Genomic DNA, 11883 nt, shown 5'->3' on the forward strand with positions numbered 1-11883 from the left:
TTCGTGATGGCGGAGAAGCCAACGATTTTTGAAAGGGACAAACTCGAGAACGAAAATTTCGTCGGTGCGGGAGAGTTTGGAGAGGTGTTCTGTGCTGTACTGCGACACACGGACGATGTGGTCGCCGTGAAAATCCTCAACACACCTCAGCGCCTCAAAAAGATGTACGTACACGTTGTAGAGAGTTCTGTGTAGAGTTTTACGTAGTTTGTGTTTATTAAGTGAGTTGGATGCTCTCATAAAAGAAAGAGGCGAGTATTCTTCAGAGACCGCGGGGACACGTCAATGTCGTGCAACTGATGGGCATCTGTGTCGGTATCAACCCACTCCACTATGCTCTCGTACTGGATTATGTTGATAACGGAAATCTAGAAGACTTGTTGCTGTATGAACGAGAGAAGCAGCCGATTGTGAAGCAGTGGAACTGTCGTTGTAGCATGGGGTTGGATGTGTCAAGGGGAATGTTGTATATTCACAATCAGAAGGATCTGATCACTCTGACACACTTGAAAAGCTCTCATGTGCTCGAGACGCAAACTTATCGCTGCAAGGTGAGAGCATCTAGCTTGTGATGTTGCCAGAAGTTTCTGGAGTGAGTAAGGGGAGCCATTTGTACCTTGGCGGGTCGACTCTAGGGGTGTTTTTGCATATTAGGGCGTGTCTTCACTTAACTCCACTCTAACCTAGAGGTGTTCACACCGGGCCTAATCATGATTAGTCTGGCATTAGTGCACTAACGCCCCTCGTTCACAACAGTTCTAATCATGATTAGTGTAATGCCATTCTAACGCCATGAACAGTAGTATTACAACCACATTAGTGGCGTTAGTGGTTGCAGGTGACTTTGACACACGAGGTAATATACAAGAAGAGCATGCCGCCGATGTTTCTGATGTGGTGTTGTATGTTAAACGTACAAACGCAGCAACAACATGGCAACATATACGAAGCGCATGCAGATGTATACTACTACGTACCTGCCTGTACATGTGACGACTTCCTGCCGTTTCTGAATTCAGTGAAGGAGCTGCCAGAGAAAGCAAACTAAAGGTTTTCCTCTTCAAAACCTAAAGCAATGGATTCCTCAAGACAATTGACGTGAATTCTTGCCGGATATGAGAGATGAAAACTGTCCAGGCTAATGGTGGCCTGGTAGCCTAGTCATAGTTAGTCCAGATGTCGGTGTGAACACGCTCCTAGTCAGAGCCAGACCCTTCCCACAGGAAGGATGTAGGGAAGGATGTAGGCGCGGGAAAGGTTTGGCTACGCGAGACTACTATAACCTGGTCTAACCTGACTTGGAGCCAGGGTTAGTTAACAGGGTTTGAAAAACCGGTTGCCAAGTCACCAAATGGTGATCTCTGTCACAGAAATGGTGCTTAGTCAATCTTAGGAAGTTGCCATGCTGTAAGAATGGTAAATCTTGACAAAGATAGACTTTCCAGATTTCTGAGTTTAGTAGGAGCTTGAAACTAGTACAGCGTAATCTGAGTACACAGAAACCTCAACTTTGCCGTCTACATGAACGTAAACTATCCACCCATGTCCTTCCCTATCATAATGCACTGAAGCATGTGCACAATGAATGACACTTGCCTGCACCTGGGAAACACGTAATTAAAGAAACCGCACAATAGGCTCGATTTTGACTGGCTTCCCACACAATGGCGTGCATTCAGCACTTACGAAACTTGAAATGTGCAACAGAAGTCGAAGCCAGAGCAATTCTAGCCAAGATTGGCAAATAGCAATATTTCCGGAAGTCAGCTACTAGTCTCTTGTCTCGGTGCCAACTATATTTGCTGGCTAGGGATCTGATACCAGACAATGGTCCTGTGAATCTGCTTCCAGTAGCTGTGGGCATAGACAGAAACTGCCTCTATCGGGCATTTCTTTGCTTTTTGGGGTTCGAAGATTGCCATTAAGAACTACGGCTTTGCACTGTTCTTGAGCTTATGCTCAATTACATCAGCTGCTGCAAGGAACGTGCTGACAAGATGTCAATGGAATCTGGCCTCTCTCTGCCTCACAATCTATTTGTCTATAGTGTTACTTACGGTAAGAACTTCAAGTATGAGATAACGGAAATATGGCATGTGTGCATGGCGTCTGCACAAAGAGACCGCGACCTTAGTGTAACAAACTGTTGTCAGTTGGTCAGTTTATAAACTTAAAAGATGTCCCAACCCTGAACTTACATATTAATCTAGAGAATGAAGCGCCTTCTGTGTCTGCATGTGGTTACATTGCCACGTCATGCTATTGAACTAGGATGAGTGTAACAAAAAGTAAGTAGCTATTATAAGCCTATGAAGGAGACTGTTTGACTAATAACTGACTAGTAACTTCTGAGCATCACAAGTAGGCATGGCCCTCGCGTACATTTATTGAGGGGTGTGGCATAATAAGAATTGCTTTGGCGACCAACATTTCTTAGGTTTTTCGAACCCTGCTTAACCCTTGCTTAACCCCAGTTCTAGTTAATCTGGTTTAACTTGGGTTTACTAAATTCGCGTTCACATGACTGGGGCACTTGGAGTCTTACCCAATATTAACCCAATTTATAACCCAAGTCAATTAACCCTGTGTGTGAAAACGCTCTATGACAGATCATGTCTAATTAACCCTCGGCGCATGCGCAAAGGGTTACGGTACTGTCGTGCCTGTCTGTCTGTTTCCACTCTAGCTGCTTCAGCGTCTGTTGCAACCAGCAAATGACGATACTCACAGGTTTATCATAGGCTGTTCTTGGATTATTATGTGTGGAGTTTTGAAAACCTTTTGTTCAAAAGTTATAGTGTGAAAAAAGCCGATATGCAAATGATTTGGAGCTGCACTCAGCCGTGTTCGTGCACTTTTGGGACAAACGAAACACGAGAACTACTTGAAGGGCAACTGGTTAGTCAAGTGCTACCTACCAGTGTAAATAAAGTCGCTGTCCATACTTGCCTTAGAGACATGGGTTGATTTCCGTATGTTACCACACACATGGCGTATGTAATTAGGTTGACCTCCCTCCTATAAATACCTCATCGCTAATAGCGACTCAGTCGGAGCCGCACACCATTGATGAAAGTTTGTATTCGTACGAGACAAGGGTTACGAGAATCCAGGAGAATGCATGCCTGCATCCAGCCAGCGCTTGAATAATTTCGCTGAGGGTTTTGCACTTTAGTGCTAGTTCTTACCTAATTGGCTGAGTTGTTGCATTATAATTAGTTGAGTGTTATTGTTGTTGTTGTTTTGAAACCCTGCTCTTGATGTGATATTATAAACGTCATTGTAGTCATTATTTAATAGGTAGTTAAAGGGTAACTACAACGCAAAAATCAAAATTCTTTTGTTGGAAATTGATAGTTGTAGTTGCATACATGACAGGAAAACTAGTTTTAGATTTTTAAGCTATGTCTTTGCTGAGATATAGCAGGTCAAAGTTGCTTCTGGTTTTTCAAGTTCCGGTAACTCGTTATAACGGGGTAGTGTAGTGTGAAGTCACAGAGGGGATACTCCACACTAGCGTGTATTGAAACAAAGGAATCTGTGGCAAAATAATGGTTCGGTGTTGAGTGGCTGCAGGATGCACCAATTCACGCAAGTCATACGCAATCACGTTTTGATTTTCGAAATCCCCAAGCTAAGAAAAGAGTGGGAATTGCAAATACGGAGGACAATTGCAGAGACGTTTGTGTCGTCCTGACGACTACACTACTGAGTACGACTCGTCCGACTGAGTGGACAGGAGTCTGTAGTAGCCACTTTTAGCCTGATTGCTTCGAGATATGTACAGCCAGGTCTATTCAAGAACTTGGTCTGCATTGTAGAAGAGCGAAATTGAGGCCACCATTTTCCAACTATCTGCCTCCACACGTCAAGGTTGCAGCACTCTGGAACCTTCACAAAAGAAAAGGAGAGTCGTATTTGAGAAGCGGGAGGGTAAGGAAGACTCTCATGCAGGACTAAAAGTACTGCAAATGGCTAGGAGTGGTCAGACTCTTGATGACTATATATAGACTCTCGTCTATAGGTGCTTGATCATCATGTGTAGTGAATGCAGTCGTATGATTTACAGTATACTGTACCGTGAAGTCAACCCTTGTGTCAACTTGAATTCAATGTACGAACTTCAACTCATTTGGTTCTCTTTCTCACAGAGTTTTGCATGAACTCACTAGTACACTGTGCCACTATTGTGGCTAATATTCAACATTATTATCGCGTCATTTTGAGACAACCTCAAATACGGTTTGACAGGACACGCACTCCACACGAGTACTTATTATCATTTCACAACGACCGCAGCTGCACATGTGATGGTTGTTTACCTGGATGTGCATCGATTACTTTTGCTACTTCAGAGACACTGCTGCTGAATTTGATCCTGTGTGGTCTAGTCGCTATAATGGCTCCCAGCGGATCTTTTCATCCTGCGATTCATGCTATGATGGAACGTTATCATTACGTAAAACCCTCCAGAGGGCTCTTTAGAAGAATAACTGGTGCTGCCGTTGCCTCTACCCTAGCAGCGTTGCCTTGGATATGAAGGTGTAGTCACTTTTACAGGCTGCTGACTATACAGACGTACACGTGTCTCCCCTCTGTGACGTGTACACTACACCACACCCGTTATAACGCGTTACCAAAACTTGAAGAATTGCAAGCAACTTTGACCTGCTATATCTCAGCGAAGACTTAACTTAAAGTCTAAAACTATTTTTCTTGTCATGTATGCAACTAGAACTATCAATTTCCAACATAAAAAGAATTTTTGATTTTGCATTGCAGTTACCCTTTAATGAATGATTATACTCAATAAAAGGCAATGAGGCACATTGAGATTTGGTTGATATTTATGTGCCACATTTCTTGTCTTGGCAAATTGTTATCTTTTGTATTGTTTAATAGTTTTGGGCTTGTATGGTACTTGTTTTTAGATTTCTAATTTTGGGCTGGCCAAATTTTGAGTCATTTGTGGCAATACGTCTCCTCCTTTTGGTCACCTATGACATCGAAGCAGTTTTGCAGGAATGTTACTGTTTATTGCTCCAGAACGACTTACAGGTAACGTAAATCCTACTAAAAGACAGAAGATTGATGTTTATGGGTAAGACATTCATTTTGGTTGTGTGTATTGCTGATGTCATGTTTCTTTGTTTGTGTGTAGATTTGCTGTTGTGTTATGGCAGCTGAAAGAAATGGCAAGGCCATATGCATGTTGGTATTTTTTCCAATTGGCACATTGTCTTTTGTTTGTTAGTATCTATTTCTTTGTTAGCTGAGAATTTTGCTTCTGCTATTCGTGAGAACGTAATTGCTGGTGTACGGCCAAAGATAAGTGAAGATCGCAGCTGTCAATCGGGGTTAGTACAGCTCATCAGAGTTTGCTGGAGTATAGATCCTGATGCCAGGCCAGACTTCATGCGTACGTTTACTCACACTTATTGTGATGATTATGTAAACAAAGCAAGTAATGAGTTTGAGTATCATATTATGAAGATGGTATTAGTGTTTAAGGTGGATGTAGGTAAATTGTATTTACTTTGTTACTGTAGGTTTAGGGTAGGTAACATTGTGTGTGCACTTGTGCACGTGTGTGTGTGTGTGTGTGTGTGTGTGTGTGTGTGTGTGTGTGTGTGTGTGTGCATGTGCGTGTGTGTGTATGTGTGTGTGTGTGTGTGTGTGTGTGTGTGTGTGTGTGTGCGTGTGTGCATGCATGCGTGCGTGCATTTGTGTGTGTGTGTGTGTGTGTGTGTGTGTGTGTGTGTGTGTGTGTGTGTGTGTGTGTGTGTGTGTGTGTGTGTGTGTGTGTGCGTGCGTGTGTGCATGCATGCGTGCGTGCATTTGTGTGTGTGTGTGTGTGTGTGTGTGTGTGTGTGTGTGTGTGTGTGTGTGTGTGTGTGTGTGTGTGTGTGTGTGTGTGTGTGTGTGTGTGTACACATATGATAGTTGTCCACTGATTTCAGTGGTGACACCAGTCAATATTCGTTTACTCTCCTGTGTGATGCAAGGCCCGCACTTGAACAACAAATTCTCCCACATGAAGGACAAGTACATGTATTTGTCACATTAGAAACAGGCACATAACGTAGATGTGCGGTTTTCTATTCCAACGTTTAAGTGATATTGCTTCGACTTTTTTCTCTTTAAGATTTCTAGTGAGGAATGACATACCTTTCAACAACTTGCTCTATCTGATGTTAGCTTTTCCAAGTTGTCGGGATCAATTGAACACTTTTTCAAGTTGGTCTTTAGTGGGTTTTTGAACCATAGTTTTGGCTTTGACTGAGGACGCTTTCCCTATATATATATGTATTCTTACCGTATGGTCAAGTTGGAGTAGGTGCACGTGGTGGATTGGAGACTGCTATTCACACTCTGAAGTCTTACATCACTACCAATAGCTCGAGAGAAAATCTGTGCTGTTTCAAAGTCGATATGCGGCATGCATTCAATGAATGTCATCGTGAAAACTTTCTCCCACAATTACGTGAAGAATTTCCAGAATTAGTTGCTGGGTGCAGTGGTGTTATAGTTCATCAGGAGAACTTATGTTCGGCAAACATTGCGTTCTATCAACTGCTGGCGCTCAACAGGGAGACTCACTAGGTCCAATGCTATTTCCATGGTATTACTAGAGTTTCTGGACAACATCAGCAATGTTCCGGGCATAGATCTGCAACTATGGTACCTGGATGATGGCACATTTGTTGGTGATCGAGACTGCATCTCTTCTCTATTAGAATTGTTCTTAGCAAAAGGTCCTCGATTCGGTCTTCACATCAATCTTGGTAAATGCGAGATGTATTGGCCATCAGGGGACATTACGTTCCCTCAATTTCGTACTGAAATTCATAGGCTCACTGACGGATTGGAATTGCTCAGTTCACCAGTCAGTCTATGGGTCAGATATTCTCTTTCGAAATACGGTCGCTAAGCAGTTAGACAAAGTCCTTGATATTCAGTCACATCTCAACGACATAGATGACCCCAGGTTGAATTACACCTTTTGCGCAGTTGTTTGAGTGTCTGTAAGGTCAATCACCTTTTTGCAGAGTGTAACACCTGGTCTGACAGACAATGAATTTTCTTGTTTTGACAGAGGTTTGAGACAATCTCTAGAACTAATCACTCGCTCATCTATTTCAGATTTGTTGTGGCTTCAGACGACACTACCAGTTGGCCAGGAGGTCTTGGTCTCAGAGAAGCACTAACCTCATCAGCGGCTGCTTTCATAGGAAGTTGCAATACCACCCAAAAGTTGATTCAAAGTCTCTTAAGAAACGCAGGCAATTTGAACATCGAATTTGTGGAAGAGGTATTTTGTCATGATTTTCAAGTTCAAGGCAAAAATGAAGCGTACAGTATTCTTGGAAAGAAATTGCCTGCAATGCACACTTTGGATCTCAATACAGCTTCTAGTGGAATATTCAGAAACAGCTACATTACAATGTTTCAACTCCTTAATGGAAAATGGGAGTTTTAAGGCCTGTCCACACTAGACCAGAATGGATCACGATCCGATCGGGATAGCGAGCGTTCACACTGCACTTTGAAAACGATACCTCCGCCTCATTTCGCTTTCACGTGACTGATGACCGATGTGTATGTGTGGTTTCTTTGCTTGTAGAAAGCGTTGATACAGCGACGTAAGGTGAGCGAGAACAAAGACGAGTGAGGAGTGCTAGATGTTCCGACTACGTGCGTAGCGTACGTGAAGGTAACGCCCACTATTTCTAATTGGATTCAACCGATCGCGATCGAATCCACCTCGCGATGTGGATCGGACGGATCGCGATTGAGTTGCAAGTGTGGACAGCGTTGCGGTTGGATTGCGATCGGATCGCGATCCAGTTGCCAGTGTGGACAGGCCTTAAGAGACAAAGCTCGTCTGAACACAATTTCGTCAAACCATGCGGGGGACTTGGTTGCGGGCATTACCCAACCCCAATCTAGGCCTCACCATTCCTCCACATGAATTCGTAATTGTGATCTGGACATGGCTTGGCATCCGATATTTCCTCTTCCACCATCTTTTGTTTTATGCTGTTGTGGCGCTACAATTGATGCGTTTGGTGACCACCTAATCAGCTGCCCTAGAGGTTCGCTACGTGTTCAACGTCACAATTCTCTTTGTGAAGTAATATTGCAAGCTTTGCTTGTTGAAAACAAGCAGGTCAAAGAAAGAACAGAACTGCTCAGGTTATGATTCACGCAGACCAGGAGACGTATATCATCCAGATTTCATGGATGGTCAACCTGGATATTTCGATGTTACAATCCGTAACTCTTTACAGCCTTTCTATATTTTGAAAGCAGTGATCCGTCCTGGTGCAGCAGCAGAAGCAGCAGAATTTGAAAAAGATGCCAGGCATGAAGCCAATGGTACCACAGCAGGTGGTCTATTCTATCCACTAGTTTTGAATCTCTTGGCTTCGTATCATCTTTCATTCTAAAGACTCTGAAAGGAATATGTTCAAAGTCATCATCAATCAGTGGGATACCGTTTCCTTGAGCTTTCAAGAGCATATTAGAACAGTTGTCTGTAACGCTATGGTGCTACAATGCCAAGATGTTACATGAACATATGCAATTAGAAGTTTTAGATGTTTGTAGTTGGGATTTGCTTACTTGACTTGGGAGAGATGTTGGGGTATTGGGGTATTGTAAAATATATATATATATATATATACATGTATATATATATATATATATATATATATATATATATATATATATATATATTATATATATATTATTTATGTATTTATATTTTTGATGGCACTAATGGATGCCTACCCATAGACATTTAAATATTTTCAACAACCGAGTCTCTACTGTTTAGTGCTAAACGTTCTAGAATTAGTTTGACATTAAAAGCCAAAGCTTGACAGAAAGTTGTTCATAAAGAAACATTAGCATTCTACTAACAGTTTGACAACAATGAAATGCCATCTTCCTTGCTATTATCTTCAACAAGTGCATGCTGTGAGGATGCCATAAACCAAGAGTCTCAACAACGACTGGTTCAAATATACTTTCAGTAGCTTTCACCACGTCTTCATGACGGCAGTCCTTCTCCAAAACTCCAGCTTCTGCTGCTGCTTCAGCACGATTCGCTGCCTGTATTATATATGAAGGCTGGAGATAATTTCTCACTGAAAGATCAAAGTAAGTTGGCAAGCCACACTGGAAATCCGGGTGAAAAATGTCACCAGGTCTACTGTTAGATGTAGTGGTACAACGCTGCTCCCGTCGACATCGGGAGTCATCAACAAGAAGAGTGTGAAATAGTGTGTCACAAAGGACGTCGTGTCGTTCGATAACCAAGTTTGTCTTCTGATCGCACCCTAGGAGATGATCACCAAATTCGTCTAACGAGGATCCACAAAGACAAAGATCAGAATTAGGCGAAGGAGGGAAAATGCCAACACCAAGCCAGACTCGTAATGCTTTAATAGACTTCCTGCTGGGCATGGCAAGGCCTAGATTAGGATTAGGCAATGCCCGCAACCACGCCCCAGCATGTTGAGCTGAAATATTTATTGCTCCGGAACGATTGACTGGTGAAACAGATCCTTCCAAAGGACAGAAAATTGATGTTTATGGGTAACACTCTCATGTTCAATGTGTATTACTGATTTCATGTTTCTTCGTTTGTGTGTAGATTTGCGATTGTGTTGGCAGCTGAAAGAAATGGCAAGGCCATATGCATGTTGGTATTTTTCCAATGTGGCACATTGTCTCTCATTTGTTAGTATCTATTCTTATGTTAGCTGAGAATTCTGTTTCTGCTATTCGTGAGAACGTAATTGGTGGTGTACGGCCAAAGATAAGTGAAGATCGCAGCTGTCCATCGGGCTTAGTACAGCTCATCAGAGTTTGCTGGATGTCAGGCCAGACTTCATGCGTACGTTTACTCACAAATTTATTGTGATAATTATGTAAACAAAACAATTAATGAGTTTGAGTATCATATTATGAAGATGGTATTAGTGTTTAAGGTGGATGTAGGTAATTGTATTTACTTTGTTACTGTAGGTTTGGTGTATAGGTAACATTGTGTGTGCACTTGTGCACGTGTGTGTGTGTGTGTGTGTGTGTGTGTGTGTGTGTGTGTGTGTGTGTGTGCGTGTGTGTGTGTGTGCGTGTGTGTGTGTGTGCGTGTGTGTGTGTGTGTGTGTGTGTGTGTGTGTGTGTGTGTGTGTGTGTGTGTGTATGCATGCATGTGTTTATGCGTGCGTGTGCATGTGTGTATTGCATGTATTAGTTTTTCATGAGTGCTAAGCATTTCATTGTGTTTTCATTTAGCCATTAAGAACCAACTTGTTGAAGTCGTACGTTCCTTTGAGTCTAACACCACCACCGGTTCAGGTACGTGGATGCAAATAACCTATTTCATGCATACTCATCCAGAGGTGGTGCAGTTGCTACTCCTGTTGACACCAGTGTACAACAAATCATCTCATCTCTAAGTTGTCCCCGGGCAACCATACGTGAAATTTTTAGTTGCTTGGTCATTACTCTTGTAGCCCATACACTAAATCAATGACCACTATTGCTATGGTGCTATAGTTGTTTTATGAAAATATAAGTATTTACAGACAGGCAAAATACAGCTAATAAACAATTAGACAGACAAACAGTGCACATTAATATTTTACATTTTATTACATGTATTAGCATTGATGTATTAACTTTGATGTATAAAACATGCATTGACAGACAGACAGACAGACAGACAGACAACTGACTGCAGACAAGACGAGTTCAAAATTACTGGACGACTTAATGCACTGCAAGAGTGTTACTGCAGAAGATGAGCAGAGTCCAATGTAGTGGTGACTCAGTTGGTGCCATTCGTAACTCTGTTATATTGTCAACTGTTTGACTCTTAGTCATAGTTAGGGACCTCTTGGAATAGAGAGATTCATCTCTCAATATAATAAACTGTTGAATTCGTTGGTGGTAGGTAGTTTTGGTAGATTTACACAGAGAACAGAGAAATGTCTGAAACATGTGTGTTGTAAATCTTGAAGCTGGGATAAGAAGCATGAGATATCTAATTTGTGTGTAGAAGACAGACACTTCTTACATTGTAGCAAATAGGCATGATACTGCTTGCCCTGCTACTGCATTTGTATTCATGATTGGGTAATAAACTTACAAGTTTATTTTGTATTGGCTATAACCTTTATTAATGCTTTATTAGAAATGTATAGTGCAGTTTTTAGTTGTTAGTTAGCTGATTCAGAAATGCTGCGTGTTTAGTTACAGATGACGGTGGAGCTGTATCTAGCCATACACTTGAGATGGGGCCAGTCGACAAAGTGACTGAGACACAAGTAGTCGACGTGGCTGCTGAGATTGGCACAGATTGGCCTCAATTTGCCGTTCTCATTCTTCCACATATGTTTTCAACCAAAGTGATCAAGGAAATTAAACAAGATAACGGGTCAACATTTGAACAAGCTCGAGCAATGCTCGAAAAATGGACTAATGCCTTGGATAGGGATGCTACGTGTTGCAAAGTTATCATAGCCCTATTGAGAATGGAATTGAAACGTCAGGCTGTTTCTGTATTTTCTAGAGAATTAGTAGAACACGTTGAACAAAAATATTTACTATAATTTTTATTGGGGATGCAGACATTGAATTAGCATTTTTACGTATTTTTTGTTGTATTGAAACCTCTTGTGTGACTGGGTGACTGGCTAGTTTACTAGTTTAGATTTTACTTATTTTACTGTTACTGTAATGTACATAGAATTATGTTAAATATACCTCAAAGGTATTGATTTAGTTACTAATGTGTGACCATCGTCCGGAAGTATGGCGCGGCAGAAAGGGGTCTGGTTACGCGAGACTAGTTCTGCAATGCAATGCATT

At 41.9% G+C, this 11883-nt stretch overlaps 3 protein-coding genes across 5 annotated transcripts; all 3 read left to right on the top strand.

The window, feature by feature from the left end:
- The first annotated feature begins 6 nt into the window (after window positions 1–6).
- LOC134194616 (uncharacterized) lies at window positions 7–572 on the top strand. Its single transcript, XM_062663558.1, has 2 exons — window positions 7–189; window positions 246–572. The coding sequence occupies exons 1-2, from the start codon at window positions 7–9 to the stop codon at window positions 570–572; spliced, it is 510 nt and encodes a 169-aa protein (XP_062519542.1).
- On the top strand, window positions 14–8650 carry LOC134194777 (receptor-interacting serine/threonine-protein kinase 1-like). The gene is made up of 6 exons (XM_062663743.1): window positions 14–164; window positions 223–551; window positions 4932–5101; window positions 5162–5211; window positions 5273–5419; window positions 7144–8650. The coding sequence occupies exons 3-6, from the start codon at window positions 5025–5027 to the stop codon at window positions 7206–7208; spliced, it is 339 nt and encodes a 112-aa protein (XP_062519727.1). The 5' UTR covers window positions 14–164; window positions 223–551; window positions 4932–5024; the 3' UTR covers window positions 7209–8650.
- A 107-nt stretch (window positions 8651–8757) lies between these two features.
- LOC134194824 (uncharacterized) lies at window positions 8758–11798 on the top strand. Of its 3 annotated transcripts, XR_009972252.1 has the most exons (6): window positions 8758–9165; window positions 9225–9603; window positions 9662–9709; window positions 9771–9904; window positions 10306–10368; window positions 11266–11798. XR_009972252.1 is itself a non-coding variant. In XM_062663796.1 (5 exons), exons 2-5 carry the CDS (start codon window positions 9704–9706, stop codon window positions 11326–11328), a joined length of 270 nt encoding a protein of 89 aa, XP_062519780.1. In that variant the 5' UTR covers window positions 8759–9603; window positions 9662–9703; the 3' UTR covers window positions 11329–11798. The 3 variants fall into 3 exon arrangements, 2 of the variants coding, with proteins under 2 accessions (XP_062519780.1, XP_062519779.1); XM_062663796.1 differs by having other exon boundaries at window positions 8759–9603; window positions 9662–9713; XM_062663795.1 differs by having other exon boundaries at window positions 8761–9603.
- The last annotated feature ends 85 nt before the right edge of the window (window positions 11799–11883 follow it).

The sequence above is a fragment of the Corticium candelabrum genome, chromosome 19 (assembly GCF_963422355.1).
Source record: "Corticium candelabrum chromosome 19, ooCorCand1.1, whole genome shotgun sequence".
In the NCBI taxonomy this organism is placed as follows: Eukaryota; Metazoa; Porifera; class Homoscleromorpha; order Homosclerophorida; family Plakinidae; genus Corticium; species Corticium candelabrum.